General features: G+C 46.9%; 1 protein-coding gene across 1 annotated transcript in view; it reads left to right on the top strand.

The window, feature by feature from the left end:
* The window catches only part of Lipc (lipase C, hepatic type), a 129,813-nt gene that overhangs the window by 103,349 nt on the left and 7,575 nt on the right, over positions 1–18,889 (top strand). Inside the window, exons 3-6 of the mRNA XM_021725484.3 lie at positions 2,837–3,019; positions 3,543–3,660; positions 5,775–6,008; positions 9,120–9,362. Coding sequence (XP_021581159.1) covers positions 2,837–3,019; positions 3,543–3,660; positions 5,775–6,008; positions 9,120–9,362 — 778 coding nt within the window. The remainder of the gene's footprint in view (positions 1–2,836; positions 3,020–3,542; positions 3,661–5,774; positions 6,009–9,119; positions 9,363–18,889) is intronic.

Below are 18,889 nucleotides of genomic sequence, written 5' to 3'. Positions count from 1 at the left end.
ACAGGGCTCAAGAAGCAAGGTTTTTAAAAAAAAAAAAAAAAAGATGTATTTAAATATAATTCACATAGCATATAAATCATCTGTTTGCAACTAAGAATTAAGGAATTTTTTTTTAAAGAGAGAGTGAGAGAGGAGAGAGAGAGAGAGAGAGAGAGAGAATTTTTTTAAATATTTATTTTTTAGTTCTCGGCGGACACAACATCTTTGTTGGTATGTGGTGCTGAGGATCGAACCCGGGCCGCACGCATGCCAGGCGAGCGCGCTACCGCCTGAGCCACATCCCCAGCCCAGGAATATTTTTTTTAAATTCACCTCCCAGAAGCACCTGTGCAATGCTTCCAGTTATATCCATCAGCCACACCTAGGTGGAAAGGTGACTAAGAAGTGCAGCCTCTTAGAGAAAGTGTAGCCTGCCGGGCATGAATATGCATGCCTGTAATCCCAGTAACTCAGGAGACTGAGGCAAGAGGATTGCAAGTTCAAGGCCAGCCTCAGCAGTTTATTGAAGCCCTAAGCAATTTAGCGAGATCAGGGGTAAAGCACCCTTGGGTTCAATTCCCAGCACCAAAAAAAGAAAAAAAAAATAGAAAATATAGCTTTCTGGTGGTGCTAAACATCCTTTTACTATAAAGAAGAGAAAGGATATTGTGGGCAGAGTGAAGTCAAATCCTGTGAGGACTGTCTGGTCTCCAAAAGGAAACTGCCCCCCGATTCCAGTCCACCAATGATTTGAAGTTCAGCTCACACATTGAAGCTTCTAAAAATTCTGGCATCTCTTTCATGATTTGGAAAACTTTTTATGCCATTTTGTTGAAAAAAAAAATGCCCTTAAAACCCTCGTCTAGGGCTGGGGCTGTAGCTCAGTGGTGGAGTGCTTATATGGCATGTGTGGGGCACTGGGTTCAATCCTTAGCACTGCATAAAAATAAAATTAAATGAAGGCATGCTGTCCATCTACAACTACAAAAAAGTCCATTTTGGAGAGTAAACAGACTCATCTATCTCCTTCCTCTCACCTCTAGTCCACCCTTGCCCCTGCCTGCCCATCTCCTCCCTGACACCCCCTTACCTCTCCCTGTCCCTCTCACCTCCTTGCCTCCCATGGCAGGTTCCAGCCACACTCACTGATTGTAGCTCTCTGCTTTTAGCTTTGGCTGGGCTGTGCCCTCTGCCTAGAGCGTCCTCTCTCCTTCTCTTCTCCTAAATAACTCCCACTTTTCCTGAGGACACAGTTGCAAACAGGTCTTCCTACAGGTCTGCACTGCCTCCATCCAGCCTTTCCTCAGGGCACCTTAGGTGTCCCCAGAGTTCCCACACCCTCCTAGGCACCTTCCAGCTCTGCCCTGCTGCTCAGTTTTGTCATTGTCTGCCAGTGTTTCTCTGTTCTTTCTGGAAACGATTCTGTCCTACTCTTTTCTAATTGACCACTGTGGGAGCCTAATACATATAAAGGGCTCCAAAATATTTGTTAATATGAATTAATGACCAAATGAATGAGTCTTGTTTACAAATGCAACATGAAGATAAGAGTATCCTCTTACCAAAATGTGTTATTCATTCTCAAAATCCTATTCAACCTGGAATATAGCTACTGCTATTAGTTCTGCCACAATAACAGACAATTTAATGAATCTGTACTATGTTCCAAGCACTGTTCTAAGTGCTTCCCAACCGTTCTGGAAGAAGGGCGTTATTATCCCCACGTTCCAGATGAGAAAACAGAAGCATAGGGGTATTAAATAACTTGCCTGAGCTTACTCGGTTAAGTGGGAGAGCCTGGATTTGGAGCAGGATGCCACATGCACACAGAAGGCACTTGGTAAACATTTATTAAATGGCTGCATCTTGCTGGGTGCCATGGCACACTCATAATTCCAGGGACTGAGGAGGCTGAGGTGGGAGGATCACAAGTTCAAGGTCAGCCTCAGCAACTTAATGAAGCCCTAAGCAAATTAGAGAAGGCCTGTCTCAAAATGGAAAGGACTGGGGAATGTATCTCAGTGATAAAGCATTGTGGGTTCAATCTCCAGTATAAATGTAAATGAATAAATAAACAAATAACTGCATCTTCTCCCCTAAATGGCATGTGAGGCCACAGCTAAGCCCTCTAGCTTCACCTCAGACATACCACACTGCCTGCACTTTCATGATTCTGTGATATTTCTTCTGCCTCTCACCCCAGCTGCTACTGCACTCACCACTCACCATCACACCTCTTTCCTCCCACTGAATTCCTCCTTAAAGACGCAATGCAAATGCTTTGCTCTCTGATTGCATTCAGAGCACCCTGCAGATGGTGCTCCATCAAGGTGCACACACAGGACAATTCTCCAAGCCCCTGCTAGTCCCACCAAAGCCAGCAGGGTGGAGCCAACTGGGGATTCAGAGATGCAGTAGAGCAGCCTACAGGAGAAGGTGGCCTGTGGCTGACCTCAAGGGACAGGTCAGATTGGGAGATATGATTTATATAGACTTTTCAATAAGGACTCAGAAAGCCTGAAAGGGAAATTTATGACAGTGGTTCTCAGGTGCGAAAGTCTGAACATGTTTTTGGTTTTCAAAACCTGGGGTAGAAGATGCTGCTGGCATCTTAGTGGGTAAAGCTAGGGATGCTGCTGACCAATGTACAGGATAGTCCCCAACAACAAGAATGATCTGGCCCCTGATATTGTTAGCACCCAGGTTGAGAAACCTTGTGTCTAGCCCTTTCTCTTGGAAAAAAGAATCCAGCACTGTACAAGAATTGAAGAAGGCAGGGGGAAAAAAGGGGAAGTGGAATCAGCACGGCCTTCCCTCAGCCCTCAGGCAAGGCTGACAGTCTGTGGGCCACTCTCAGGTGGACGGCATGCTGGAGAGCTGGGTCTGGCAGATGGTGGCTGCACTCAAGTCCCGGACAGCCCAGCCGGTAAATGTGGGGCTGGCAGACTGGATCACCTTGGCCTATCGCCACTATACCATCGCCGTGCGCAACACCCGAATCGTGGGCCAGGAGGTGGCAGCTTTCCTCCGGTGGCTGGAGGTAAGCCTCACCCCCCTACCCTCCTCACCCTTCCCTTGAGTGTGCATGGAATAAAATGGTCTCCAACAGCAACCCAGATAGAGGGCCTAAGCTCATAGGACTGAAGCCAGACCCCAAGCCTCTATCTAATGCTCAACCTGATCCCCTATTTTGCAGACTTTAACCTCTCTGTACCCAACCTACTATACCTTTTGCACTTTAGACGTGTTAAGGGGTTTAAATGCACCCTGGAAACCATCAGCCCCCACCCAGATGAGTGTAATGGTTTCCATAAGGCATTAATAGCCAGGTGAAAACAGGCAGGTGGGAGGCAACAGCCACTAGGCAGAATCCCAGGCACCTGACTAGAATGGAGGGCCAGCCAACTAGAGGACAGAGGCTCTGAGGTGAGAAACCAGTTAACAGTTTGCACCTCCTCATTTGTGAGCAGGCGCAAAGCACAGGAGAGGTGCCCAGACAAAGGTGGATCCACTCCGGTGGGCAGTGCCTCTCCTCTTGCAACCATCTTGCTGCTGTCTTCCAGGTAACTGCTCAGTTTTCTCGAAGTAATGTTCATCTAATTGGATACAGCCTGGGTGCTCATGTCTCAGGATTTGCAGGCAGCTACATCGGCGGGAAGCACAAGATCGGGAGAATTACAGGTAACCCTCCCTCATGGCTCACTCGCCATCGTCCCTGCTTCTCCACAGTCTCATCATTAAAACACCCAACTTCTTCCCTGACAGGTTCCAGTTCACGGGAGGACTCGTAACACTCTCTCAGACATGACCGCTGTCATGAATTGCCACTGTTCCGAGAGAGAATTCAGAGCAAATTACGACCTCTATTCCTATTGCCTTTCCTCAAATGAATGCCTCTTCTAAGTGTGCCAAATAGGACTAGAAATGGGACTTTCAGTACATGCTCACAGCAAGAAAGGCTTATTTTTTAATCTATAGTTTAAAAAGTCCAATGCAGACAATTTAGGAAGTGATGAATACAGCCTTAATTTGCTACAACACACCAGCTATAATTAGTGCCTCCGTCTCTCCAAACTTGTGAAATGCATGTGTCTGACCCTGGATCCCATTTGAATTGAGGGTGGGAATCTGTACCAAATATCTCACCCCAAACTGCACCCCACTCATAAATGGCCCTAGTGCTCAGGAAGAGCTGCGTGTGTACAAGAAGACCTTTCCTCCCAAGCATCCCTCACATCAACCTCACCCTACCACCTGCACTGCTTGGATTCCAAAAAAACACACACTTGGTCAGATTGCTCCACAGCAAAATCACTGACACAGAGAGGAAATCTAGGAGGCATGAGCCAGGCCCTTAGTGTAGTGTCCCCCGAGCTCTCCAACTTCTCCTCCTGCCATCTCCTTTCTAGAGCTCTGGGCCTCCATGACCCTGGATTTTTCTTTACAAACACAGGTGACCTCTCAAGCCTCTGGACTTTGTATATCATATTCTCTGTGCCCACCACTCATCCAGTCAGGCCCATCTGACCTACCCAACTCCTACTCAGTCACCAAGACCCAGCAGGCTAAAACAAAGTACATTGAAGATGAAAAACAGAACTATTGTGACTCTTTTATCAAGTAACAATAGTTTTAAAAACAACTACTTTTCTACAACTACCACTCCTTCATAAAACCATATTTTAACATGAAAAAGAATAAGATAATGTCAGACATTTAAACTGAATATATCTGTCATCATGAGAACTCATCTCCTCCATCTTTTCCTCTTTTTCTCCATCTTTCTGGTAGTGGGAGGCCTAGACTGCTTTAATCCCTGGCCCTGACTGTGGAAACAGGACCAGAAGGCTGAGTTAGAACTCAGCGAGATGGCCTCAGGCCTGAGCCCCCAGCCTTTTCCATTCTGGCTGGTGTTGGAGGTCACAAAAGGCATCATTAGCCAGGCCCGCCTGACCAGAGGCAGCAGGAGCGCTCACTGCACTATTGTTGTCTTGTAGTCAGCCTGCAGAAAAAAAGGAATAGGATCACACCAAGACTGTGGGTGATGCTGGAGAGCAGGGGTACTCGGAGCCCACCAGCAATCCCTTCCCCCTATTAAAGGATGGAAGCCAGGGTGGGGAAGGGGGACATCAAAGGGTCCTCCAGAGAAAGCAGATGAAAAAAAAAATGGAAAAATCCTTGTGTGCATAAATACTCCCCAAGTAGCCAGTCAGGAGCTGCCACTCATCTCATGCAAACACATCTGTCACTTGTGGACCAGAGCTTTGTGCAGGCCTATTGGCTCAGAACATTTTCACCCTGGAACGGTGATGTCCTAAGGCTGTTCTGGACATTCCAATGAAATGACATGAGTGTAGGAGAAAAGCCAGCTTGTTTAGGAAATTATTGACAACATCCAGCAAATAAATTCTTTCTTTGATGGGTAGGTTCGAACTATATATAATGAGCACATAGGTTTTGGGGGTTTTTTAAAAGCAAACAAATGCTCTTCAAAGTAGCTTGAGAGGTACTTAAAATTGATTTGCTTAAATAAATCAAGCATTCTCTCATAACCTTCTTTCTACCATTGGATAGTCTCCGCAAACCTCTTCCCCACCAGGTACTGCCCAGGCTGTGTCTAATTTTCAGCACCATGAATTACTGTGGTTTTACTGCAGAAAGGTTATGGTAAAATTTTCTGAAGAAAGATTATACCCTGGGTTTCTCTTCTTCCTGCTAGCTCATAAATGTGTAATAATATTAAACAGATAAAAAGTATATTTCTTCCCCTGACCATATCCTTGCTCTCCCCTTAGGGCTGGATGCTGCGGGCCCTTTGTTTGAGGGAACTTCCCCCAGTGACCGTCTTTCTCCAGATGATGCCAATTTTGTGGACGCCATTCACACCTTTACCCAGGAGCACATGGGCTTGAGCGTGGGTATCAAACAGCCCGTGGGGCACTATGACTTCTACCCCAACGGGGGCTCCTTCCAGCCCGGCTGCCACTTCCTCGAGCTCTACAAACACATTGCACAGCATGGCTTAAACGGTGAGAAAGAAGCCAAGAGCACTGGTCCGCTTCCCATGCCCCCGAGGGGCATCTGGAACCCAGGGATGTCTACCAACCCTGTGGGACTCTGGGCAGAGTCTGGCAAGGGTAGGGGCCCAGGGTTTATGATCACCAAGTCCAATCCTAGAGAGGGATTGTGGGGAGTAGGTAAGGGCTGATGGTCCCTGAGGATGAGCAGAGGGACACCATCAGGAACCCCAACTTCTCACCCTTGCTCAGTGTGCCCAAGCAAAGCCTTTTCAGGGGTACTAGCCCTTCTGAGAGTCCTGATGCTGCTGGATATTCTTTCTTCTCAGGAAGTGTCCTCACTCTGAGGCTTCCACATGAGGATCTGTTTTAATAGGTCTTGGCATCTTGATCCTTGGTCACACAGAGTAGGAATAAACTCTTCACCCACCTCCAGGAGGCTGGATCAGCGGATCCTAGAGACAGTGCTGAGATTCTTCCAGTAGGAAATCCAGTTGCAAATCGGCTCTGTTACCCAACTTTACCTCAGTGCAGAAACTGAATTTATCTGGCTTTTTCTGGGTTGTCATCCCACTTCTGTCTCAGGTCCTCAAACCCAAACATTAACATGGATAAAATGCACAGGATCAGAGCACAAAACTGTGAGCAGTGACCGCGCCTTCCACAGGCATTCTGCATTTCTCCTTACTATAAAACATCCTGATTACAACATGCCAATTCGCTCCAAGCCAACTGGAGTCCCCCACACTTCACCTTCTCACCCACCCCAGTCATCTAAAACTGAGCTGAGAGCCTCCCTGTCAGGATTACATCACCACCCTGGCCTCTCACATACCAGCATGACCTTCACACTCCACATCATGTCCTTGGCTGAACTCCCAGCCTTCCGGCCCCGCCTGTGCTTCAGAGAGCTTTTTGGGAACTTCCCCTTATCATTGCTTCCATCTCCCCTGGTCACCACCCCTCCGGTCACCAGTGGTTCCTGCTGACAGCCCAGCCCTCCTCCCACGTTGCCACCTTTTCCAAGCTTAACACAGACCACAGGGTATGGTTTAATAACTGCTTGCCTGATAAACACATCTCTGACCAATCACTGCCATTTGCTCTTTTGTGCTAAACTTCAAAGTGATATAATCAAGTATACATACACTGCTTGCCAGACTTTGGAGGGGGACTCAGTTGTCTCCACCCCTGTGTTTGAAAGTGTTCCTATTCCAGGGCAGTTCTCCCAGCCACTCCTGAACAGAGCATAACAGAACAATTGCCTTCCCCACCCTTACCACCTCCTGGCTGGGTGAGCTCCAATGAGTTATTGAATGTCTTTTTCTTCTCTCTTCTGGTGCTGGGGATTGAACTCAGGGCCTAGCACATACTAGGCAAGTGCTCTACCACTGAGCTACTTCCTCAGTTCTTTTAACTTTATTTTGAGACAGGGTCTCACTAAGTTGCTCAGGCTGGCCTGGAACTTGGCAGTCTTCCTGCCTCAGCCTCCAGAGAAGCTGGAAATACAAGTGTGCACCACCTTAGCAAGCAGTCAATGTCTTTGAGGCTCAGTATCCCCATTGACACCAGATGCCCCAAGATACTACTGGGAAGATGCAGGGAGTGGGTGAGTGGAAGGCAGCAGCACAGACCTGCCTCCTGGTAAATGCACAACAAATGCCTCCATTGGTGACCCAAACCTGAGAAGAACAATTTTGGTGTAGCCTTGAAATGCTTGGAAACATGGCTTGTGGCAAAGTCACCTGTGACCTTTATATGTAGACCTTTAGGTATTTTACATGTCTTGGGGTGATTCCTAATATTCCTTAAGAATAATTCACTACAAGTTAGGTGAAGATTTGGAAAGTTTTTTTTTTTAAGATCAAAATTCATGAAAGAATCTCTTAATTTTTAATAGATTCCTCCCAACCTAGAGCTGATAGTTAACAGCCCGATAAAGCAGATAAATCCTGTTGGGCTCAATACAGCCCATGATCCTAGAGGTTCACTAGACAATTCTATAACTTAAAGTTAGATGCTCAATAGATGCTTTAATGAGGGGATGTTGTTGGTTTATTGAGAATAAATATTATTATTTCCATGTTCAAAAAAATTCATGGAAGATACAACTAGTAAGTTTGCTTTGGGAGTGTTAGACCTCTTCGGTCCTGGTGATTGGTGACTGGGACATGTCTTTTTGTTTTGTGTTTTGTTCTCTTCTTCCAGTGCTGGGGTTAAAACCAGGGCCTCATTCATGTTAGGCAGGTGCTTTATCATTGAACTACATCCCCCAGACCCCTCTCTTTTTTCTTTTTTCTTTTTTTTTTTTTTTTGAGATGGGGTTTCACTAAAGTAGTTGCTCAAACTCATGATCCTTCTGCCTCAGCCTCCCAAGTAGCTGAGATGGACCCTTTAACAACATTTACAGGCCTGCCATGGCACATCTTGATCCAGTCCCATTGCTGGCTTCACAGACCCGGGGGACGCAATGGCCACTTTGGGACATGAGGCAGCCATTATAGGAAGGGCCTCAGTTATTAGCATGCCACAGGAGTGCCTCACTGATCTGCCTTTATTAAAAGAAGAGGCAGTCTAGTAGAGTAGAGGAAGGAGAAGAGGGGAGGGGAGGGGACAGGGAGGGAAAAGGGGGGATCATGAACTGAAATGGAGTTCCATGATGTTTGAGTTTGTCGAGATGAACCCAACTACTCTGTGTAACCATAAAGTTCTAATTAAAAAGGAAGAGAGAGAGGGAGAGAGGCAGTCCTCACAACCTGAGCCAGCTCACCCACTCCAGGCCCCTGCATCTGGGCATTTTTAACCATTTGAGAAATATCTCTAAAATAAGTTAAGCTACTCTGCTTTCTTAAATAATCTGACTTTTCCCAGTGATGTGGGGTGCATATGAAAACACTGACTGTGTGCCGAGGATTTTTCCCTAAGAGGAAAGGGGTCTACTCTCTTTAGTGTTTGGCTGTTCTTACCTCCTGCTGATGTCAGGGAGCCAGACTCAGCAATCTTACCCCTACCCTGCAGGATGCTACTAGTAATCGTCTGTGGGCTGAGAAACAAGATGTCTCTTTGAGTTGGGGGTCCCTTGGAGTTCAGAGGTAACAATGTTCTTCTTGCTCTGGGTTCCAGCCATCTCCCAGACCATAAAGTGTGCCCACGAGCGGTCGGTGCACCTCTTCATCGACTCCTTGCTGCACGACCACATGCAGAGCATGGCCTACCAGTGCAGTGACATGGACAGCTTCAGCCAGGGCCTGTGCCTGAGCTGCAAGAAGGGTCGCTGCAACACACTGGGCTACCACATCCGCCAGGAGCGGCACAGCAAGAGCAAGAAGCTCTTCCTTGTGACCAGAGCCCAGTCCCCCTTCAAAGGTGAGTGCCTCCCGGATCCCTGGTTTGCAAGGCTCAGAAACTCCCTACGCTCTGTTCTTTAGGTTCCTTCAGCTCTGTGCTCTAGTGTCGCGGAGGCTGTGCATGCTTTAGGCAGCAGCATGACAGGCTTTCTCCTTTTCCAAGAATGGCCACCTTGCTGCCAAGGACCAGGTGGAGAAACCTTGATTATTTCTAGAGCAATCCTTGGATTGGTCTCTTTGTCCATTTTCATGTTCCTGGAATGTTCCATGTGGAAGGTTCCCAGCAGTCACCTGGACCACACAGCTCTCTCTCATTGTCCAAGGACCTGGAGGGTCCTGAACTCGGTTCTTCCACTCTACTCAGGACCCCCATGAAGAAACAGGGTTCTCAACTGCATTTTCAACTCCTCATTTCTACCCCTTAGGTTGGAATCCACCTTCTTACAGATATTCTTACCATATGGTGGTTCTCCCAGGACGTGATTCAGCTTCCAGTGTTTTCCAGCCAGATCCCTAACCTCAGGCAGAAAGGGAGGCCCTGCTTCCGTGCTCTGGGTTGAACAGGAAAGGGCTGTGGCCACTTCCTGAGCCTGAGCAGAGGCCAGCAGAGAAACACTCAAATCCTCCTGGAGGGAACAAGCCATCTGTTGCCATCAACATTTCTGCCTAATCCTTAAAACAGCTCAGGAGTGATTTTGCATCTTCCAGTTTCACAGCGCACTCTCCACAGTGGGGCTGGGAGAAGGACTTGGTGGTGTGCCCTTCCTTTATGACTATGCAGATACTGTGGGGGAGGGGACTGGAACTTGGCACTAGCTCAGCAATTTATACAAACAGTGCGCACCACCTTGGAATACTTGTGGCTCTCACAGCAGAGAGCCAGGCCGGTAGGGCTAGTTATTCCCCAGTTTCATTTATTTTAAAAAATTATCTATTTATCCATCTATCTTGGTACTGAGGATGGAACCCAGAGCACTTTACCACTGAGCTACTTCTACAGTCCTTTTCATTTTTATTTAGAGACAGGGTCTTTCTAAATTACTGAGGACCTTGCTAAATTTGAACTTGTGATCCTCCTGTCTCAGCCTCCCAAGTCACTGGACTCACAGGCTTGCACCATAGCACCCAACTATTTCCCAATTTTAAAGAGGAGAAAGGTAAAATTTGGGTGGAATGTCCACAGCCACACAGCCTATGAAGCCTGGAACAGGGTCACATGATTCCCAGTCCAGTGCTCCTTTGTCATCCCACTTCCTAGTTCAGACTCTCAAGAGAGACTTGTATGTTAAGCACAGAATTCCTCTGTTTATCTGAAATCAGGTTATCAGCCAGATTTCCCTGATTGGAACCAAGCAAGTCCTGTGGTCCACAGGTAGGCCTTGAGGAGCAGCTGGCCTGAGGGCACATCTTTCCCCCATGAGGGGCTAGAGGGTCCCCTCCTGCCTGTTTCTGAGGGTTGGAGGATGAGGCAGTTTTCAGGAGCAGGTAAGGGCATTTGGAAGGTCTCTGGCTTTGGGGACCTCCCCCACCATAGGCTGCCATTTGGGAATTCCTTGGGTTAACCCACTCCTGTTCTCAATGACCTCACCACCTGGATGATGAAACCTCTCACTAATCATGATCTGCTTTCATGGTGATATGTCAGCATCAAAGCCATTTTACAGATGGAGAAATAGAGACCCAGAGAGGGCAAATCATTTGCAGGAACACTGAGTGAATCCTTGTCAGAGCCAGCATTTAGACCCTGGGCCTCCAAAGAGTTGGGCAATTTTTACTGCAGGAACCCACCCCTGATCTGTGCAGGAAAGGGGAAGGGAGTGCTTTCTACTTCCTGTCAATAGAAAGAAATGAGGCAATTTTTCACCTTCATGGAATGAACTGAGAACTTTATCTTAATAGGGGCTTGGCCCAACCAGAGGACATTTCCAGGGGGCTTGGAAGTAGGGAGGAGAAACAGGTAACAAAAGAAGGAAGTGAAGCTGGTGTAGTGGCACGTGCCTTTAATCCCAGCAGTGCAGTAGGCTGAGACAGGAGGATCCAAAGTTCAAAGTTAGCCTTAGCAACAGCAAGGTGCTAAGCAACTCAGTGAGACCCTATCTCTAAATAAAATACAAAGTAGGGTGGGGATGTGGCTCAGTGGTGGAATGCCCCTGAGTTCAATCCTCCCCGCCCTCCCCCTTCCATAAAAAAGAAGGAAGTAGGAGCCAAGCATGGTGGTGTATACCTATAATCTCAGTGACTCAGGAGGTTGAGGCAAGAGGATTGCAAGTTAAAACCAGCCTCAGCAATTTAGTATGAACAACTTAGTGAGACCCTGACTCAAAAAATAAAAATGGCTGGGGATGTGGCTTAGTGGTTAAGTGCCTGCCCCTGAGTTCAATCCCTAGTACCAAAAAAAAGGAGGAGGAGGAGGAGGAGGAGTGAGGAAAGGGAGGGAGAGGAGGAAGGGGATAATAAAAGTAAAAGGCAGGAGCCAGGTTACAGGGACCCAACTAGCACTCTCTCAGGATCTCTTTCCTGTAGAGGAGGACCAAAGTCACTCCTGCTGGATATTCCAGTACTGAGTTAGGGCCTGCTCTGCACCCACCCATCTACTCCCCCCCCCACTGAATTAGGGCCTGCTCTGCGCCCACCCATCTACTCTCCGCAGTGTCCCCAGTTCTGTTTATCTTTCCGGTGAGCAAAGTCCTGATCTGCTCCACCTAGTTTCACTCTCCAGTGGACAGCAGCACCTCTGTGATCACATGAAGCTGCCTTGGGAGAACTAGAAACGACACTCTGCAACACGTGCCTGTTTGGAAGCAGTTGCTCAGGGGATGCTGAAATCATCTGTATAATGCTATGTTGTCAAGTATCGTACCCACTAACCATATGGGGCTATTTAAATACTTAAAATTAAAGGAAACAAAAAATTCAGCTCCTCAGTCAGAGGATCCGCTTTTCAATATGTAGCTGCTGAGTCCCAGAGCACAGAAAACATTTCCATCTTTGCAGAAAGTTCTCTACAATGCCGGCATGCAGCCTCTAATCTGGGCCACATAACTACACCATTCTCCACCCATCGTGACCACAATCATCTCCTACTTGGGCCGCAAACCGGTTCCACTGGCCATCTCCAGCATGTCGATGACTCCTTGTGGATCCTTCACAAAGCAGAGAAACTACTGTCTGTATTTTCCGAGGACATCTAATTGTACTCTATATTTTAGCACAGGGTCTGGTTGGGCAAGATAAACATCGCCTCCTGATTGTAGTTTCACAAAGGATGACTAAGTTGGCCTGCATTCCCCTCTTTCCCAAGATGTTTCCACAAAACCATCAAAGGATCTATTTTCTACCACCATCCGGTAAACACCCTCGAGAGTACAGCAGCCGTAGCGAAAGAGAACTGGGAAACCGTCTCCGCGTGAAACGGTGAAACGAGGCAATTTATCGCCCACTTCCATTCTCATTCCCGCGGGAGGAAACTTGACCAGTTTGGGAGCCTGTTTTTCAGCAGGGGGAGGGGCACTAATCTGCACTGGGTAAACTCTGCTTAGCAAGTGTCTGGACTAATGCCACTCTCAGCCCAGTGGGAGGAGGTAACAGGGTGGAGGGCAGGGAAGTGTCACTAACAGGGGGCACTCTGCCCAGGCACCATGCTAGATGTGCAGCGTGAACTAGCTCAGTTATCATTTGATCCTCACAGAGACAGAGGTGGGGGTGGGGCATGCTAAATTTTCCCAAGAATACAGTAGGTTTCAGAGAGGTTAGATCATCCTTCCAAGGTCACACAACCCAGGAGCGACAAGCAACTAATCGCAGCCGGTCCAGGTGCCATGCCCTTGCTCCTTTCACTCTTAAGTGGAGGACCCAGGCCTGTTTGCTGAGTGACCTCACACTCTTCAGTTGTTCCAGTGAGTAATCGGTCTCTTCCTACACTCCTTCTTTCTGACTCCCTGGGTTCGTCCCCTGGGTTTGTTTTGCCAGAACTTTCTCACTGTGCCCTGGGCCTCCTCCAGCTGAGGAGAGCACTCTGTTGCACCGGTTGGTGAGATGACAACTAGCCAAAGTGCAACTTGGGGAGGAAGTAGGTGACACATGCGAACACCTTCTGGAAGGCGGGCACCTTTGCATAGCCATTTGTCACATCCTCACAACCCTGTGAGAGAGCTTTTCATCCCTATTTCACAGATGGGCAAATTGAGCTCCAGAGAAGCTCTATGCGCACAAGACCATAAGATAGCAGGCGGGAGAGAGGATTCCAACCCTGGGCTCCATCTCTCAGTTGAGGACTCTTATCACCATCCCTCAAGAAGCACCGGGGAGGGGCAAGCATCCAGTCCTGTGACATCAGGGATTTTGTGCGAATGGGGCAGTGCTGCAAGTCCTAATGTGACCACCACAGGCCCTTGTGCTTCTCCTTCACCCGACCTGCTCAGCCCCTCCAGCATGCCTGCCTCCTGCAGCCACACTCCAGACCTCACCAGCCCAGGGCCTCGGTCCTCTGATCATCAGCTTCCCAAAGTCAGAAGCATTTCAATTCTAGTAATAAATCCTTGGTGCTTCAGGAAACACAAAGGAACTCATTTCTACCGTCTCTCCTAGAGAAAATCCATACGCTGAGGGGAGAAAGTCCTCTTTGATGTCTGCAACGAGAGGCATAAGATCTCCCAGAGCCAATATCTAATGATTCAGATCTTTTTTTTTTCTGTGAGAAAAAAGAAGCAAAACATTCTTTTTTCATAAATTCCACAACCTGATGCTCACAGTAGCTGCCATGTGAAAAGAAATTCAATTTTTTCTTTATGAAGTGACGCTGGAGGGGTCCACGTGGATTAGATCCAGGATTTTTCCTGGTGAGGAGGCTCTCTGGAGGTCTCACATCTCTGCTCCAGATGGAGTCGCCTGATCTCATTCACAGTCAACGGACTCTTTCATGCCTTCATGTGCAAGACCTGAAATAATTTCTTCTGCCAGAACTTGGCCTGTGTTGGACTTGTCTCTTTGCAGCCAAGGATCAAAAGTGTTTTCCCTAGATCATTTTTTTTTACATCCTAACTAAACATGTCATAAGGCAAAGTGAGCGAAATTATTCACACTTCTGTCCTTAATCTTTGCAAGAGCATCAGTGTGTTTTGTGTTTTGTTTTGTTTTGTTTTTTGTTGTTTTGTTTTGTTTTGGTGTGGGGGTGAGGAAGCAGAAGATGGTAACTTCTTTTTAAAAAAAGAGAAAAACGCTTACACTAATTCAAATAAGAACAAATAATTAGCTCTCAGTAGGAAAGGTCCTTTCACATCAAAAAAAAGTTGATTATAGTTCAAGATTTCTCTGACTGTCCTCGCACGGTAGTGACACGGGATTCACCATGCAGATGTGGAGCTGTTCAGGAATGCCCCTGAAAACACAGGTTCCTTTGTGAGCTCTGCAGATACATGCTTACCCAGACTCCTCAGAGTTCACACACCTTTGTATGTTCAGACCTGCTGCATGGGCCTGACGCTAGGGTGACAATCCAGGGCCTTGGTAACCATCTGATCCCGACTCCCAGGTTTTAAACAAGCATCTTATCCCAGAATCATGGCACCACAACATCTCCGATGGGGAAACTGATCTTCTACTCACGGATTTAAGAAAATGGGAAGACAAAAGCACATCTCCAATATAGGGACATGAGACATTGATCCCTACTCAGGGCTAGACATTCAGTAGACAGGAGGGTGGGCTCCACTGCAGGGCTGGCCCAGGAAGGATGTCAAAGCTCAGAGCAGGCAGTTTGTCTTGGCAGCTTCTTTGGAGGCAGGTTTGAAGGCAGCTTTCCTTCAGGGCCAAGCTTTCAAAGGGCAGGCTTAGTTTGTAGAACCAAACACCCAGGAGAAATGGGAAGGGTCTTTCAGAATTAGTCAGATACCTAGCTTCAAATTCCACTGCACTTCAGAAGGCTTCCTTGTCTGTCATTCCCCAGGATCATTAGCCTGGAATCAGTCTCAACAGCAAACAACATTTCGTTCCCTTAGGCCAGCAGAAAGCCCAAGTGGGAGAGGCCAGGAAGGTATCAGGAAAATCAGCAAGGGCTCTTGCCACACCTTGAATCCAGCAGCAGGATGGGAGAAGCAGGGAAGGGACTGGCCCCTGGAGAGCCCAAGCTGTGGGGGAGGGGCTGCTACTAATCCTGGGGACAGCCGCTGCCCAGTCAGGCCCCACAGCAGGAGGGAGCAGAGAAGAGATCCTTCCCTTCTCTCCTCTGCCCTCCCCAGTGGCCAAACCCAACCAGAAACCAGTTGGGAAGGGAACCAGGAGACACAGTTGACAAGGTCACATCATTCTGGGGCTCAGAGTTGGGTGGAGAGTGGATGTCTGGGTAGAGGTAGGAAATGCGGACTCACCAGCATGTCACCACTGGTTTCATTATAAGGACCTAAAATGAGGTAGGTAAATTGCTTAGTATGTAACCCGATGCATAGTAGGATCTCAGCAAACAGAAGCTGTTTTATGCTCTTCCCATTTACAATTAGGATCTGGGATGCAGTCTATATCCTCTGAGGTTTGTCACACAAAGATTCCATTAAGTACCCCTTGGATGCCTCATAAATGCTGTGCATTGTGGAGATACCGTGATGTGACCCCCAAGACTGTCTCCCCTGAGACAAGGCAGAAGGTAGTAGGGTCCCAAGAGTGACTCTGTCCCCTGGCTGCAAGTTTCTTCAAGGCCAAGACACAGTAGCATCTAGGTCTCTTGCTATTTTTTTTTTAAGATTTTTTTTAAAAGCTCTTTCTTTTCCCAGTAAGATTCTAGTTAAAATATATGCCTTTGTAGAAAATAGAAATCTTGCAGAAAAGCATAAAGAGAATAAAAATTGCCTCTCTGCCCTCTCCAGGGCTAAGTGTGGTTAGTATTTTTGTGAATATCCCTGCTACTATGCATTGTTTGTAGGGTTGGTCTCATACTAGATAATGCAATTTCATATCCTGGTGGGACTTTTGGGGGGAGGTGTTCTTTTTAAAATTTTTTTCATAAGCATTGAAATCATACCAAAAATACCTTTTAATGATTTCATAAGAGTAAATCACACGGTTGGGCATTATGAACTCAGAATCAGCAGACTAACTTCTGATCACAGCATTACCCGTTACTAGCCACATGACAGTAGGCTAGTGACCTTTGTAAAATGACGTGGGAGAGAAGATAAAGTCACACAAAGATCCCATTAAGTACCCCTTGGATGCCTCATAAAGTGAGCATCTTATAAAGTGTTATAAAGAGAAGTGAGATAATCATGTGAGGCATTTAGCTCTGTATCTGTGACATAGTAAAATACTAAATGGTCATTATCAAAATTGTCACTATTAGTTAGGTGTGGTGGCATGTGCCTCTAGTCCCAGCTATTTGAGAGGCTGAGGTAGGAGAACAGCTTGAGCCCAGGAGTTTGGAGCTAGCCTGGGCAACATAGTAAGACCCCATCTCAAAAAAAAAAAAAAAAAAAGAATGGTCATTATCAGTTCATAGCCATTCCTCTATGACTGAATATTTAGGGTGTTCTGATATATTTTTAAATAAATAATTGTTATGACATTTTAAAATTTATATCTCTTTTCACATTCAACTTTTTCTTTAGGGGATATAAAACTATTGGTCCTGGGTATAGACATTTTAAAGTTCAAGTTCTGCAACTAGGCTGCCTGGGTTTACTTCCCAGTTATGCTGCTTATAATTAACTGTGTGATCCTCAAAAAGGCACTTAAACTCTCAGTGCTTCAGTGTCCTCTAAAATGAAATAAGATAGTGTCAGTCATTGTGGGGGTTAAATGAGATAATAGATGCAAAGCATCTGGCAAAAAGTAAATACATATATATAAGAGCCCACATTGTTATGCTTACTACCAATTATACAGTGTCAGTTGTTCATCTCCAATAGCCCAATAGCACTGGGCTGAGCACACAGTAGACTTCCAACGTGTATATTTATTAGACTTAATTGAAGGCCTATGTTTATGGGGTCCTTGAGTGCTCTGGAATATGCCCTGCCTCCTTTTGAAGCCAGTCTTCCCACCAGGTTGTGTCCACAGCCTACTGGGTTCCACCCTGACACCTATAGCTTGGAAGGTCCTTTCCTTTTGTCTGAGTTCAACTTATTTACACTGTTCTCTTGTTCCTTGACCCCCGAATGGTGTAAGACCTCTCCAGAGGCTTCTGGGATGAAGAAGGCTTCCCCCAGGGTTCAGGGGCCTTTCCTGGCACATGGCCCCTCAGCATCTCTCTTATTTCTTGCCCCAGCCTTTGGTGACGTCTTGAGTCATTAGGCTACTTTGTTCAGGCTCAAGAATTTGAGCACTTACTTGTCCAGGGCTCCATCCTGGGTGCCAGACATTACCCAGGCTAGCTCTTTTCTCAGCGTAATGCTCATGGCGTACAAATAAACTCTTAGTGGTTGGTACTTGTTATCAACATAAATAAACATTTGATGCTTCAGAAACAGCCCCTTAAGTAAACCTAGAGATAGCATCTGTAGGGGCATGAGCAAATCTGCCACAAAATCTAAACAGGAAGATAGTTTATGCCCAAGGGTAGGATTGGGTAAAGCGTCTAGAGGCCCAGCAATGTTTGCACCCCAGGACAGAGCCAGTGTGCTGGAAATAGCACTGCCAGGCTTGTGTGGCTGCCAAGATGATGTGACTCCACATGCTAGGGATAAGGGAGGGACGGTCAAGGGGCTGGTTACCATAATCTAAGCTTTCCAAAAGGAATCTACCACAAAGCTGGAAGCTCAGCTGTTAAATCCTCGGAAATAATTTCCATCTTGCTCAAAGTTAGTACACATCCTGATACATCGCTGCCAAGCAAACTGCTAGCTTACGCCACAAAAGTTTATTAAGCACCTACTATATACAAAGCATCATATTAGGATTGGTGGGTTAATCTTTCCCTAGAATTGGAAAGGCAAATATACATAAGCACACCATAAATCTCCTATCCTTTGCCCCACTTCCTAAGAGTGGACATGGCTTCAGAACCCATCTCAAACTAGAGCTCCAGGCAGTCACCACTAACAAATAGAGTTGACATGTCATACTAAACCTGTGGCCATCTTGGAGCTGGAACACTGGTGACAAGCAGTCTATGAAGACAGTAAGACAAAGGCCAAGTACTGATCAGCTATTTGAAAATGAAGTGGGATTTTTTTTTTCCTATTTGTAGTACTGGGGATTGAGCCCAGGGGTGCTCTACCACTGAGCTACACCCCTAGGTAAGTTGCCCAGACTGGCCTTGAATTTACAATCCTGCCACCTCAACTTCCCAAGCAGCTGAGATTGCAGGCATGCACCACTGTGCCAAGTCTAAATGGTGTGATTTTGAAACAGTCCCACAGCCAATTACAGTGGAAAGGGAAAGGAGAAAGGAAGGAAGGAGGGGAGGGAAGGAAGGAAGAAGGGATGGAGGGAGGGAGGGAGGGAGGGAGGGGGGAACCCTCACAGCTGGTTGGAGTGATGATACAGGCTAACCCAGGGCCCCTTGAGACTTCCAAAAGGTTAAGGGCAGTTATGAACTCAGACTTTGCTACGTGACCT

This window comes from Ictidomys tridecemlineatus, chromosome 5 (genome assembly GCF_052094955.1).
Source record: "Ictidomys tridecemlineatus isolate mIctTri1 chromosome 5, mIctTri1.hap1, whole genome shotgun sequence".
NCBI classification, from domain to species: domain Eukaryota; kingdom Metazoa; phylum Chordata; class Mammalia; order Rodentia; family Sciuridae; genus Ictidomys; species Ictidomys tridecemlineatus.
The sequence above is the reverse complement of the archived record's forward strand: the minus strand, read 5'-3'. Positions and strand labels throughout refer to the sequence as shown.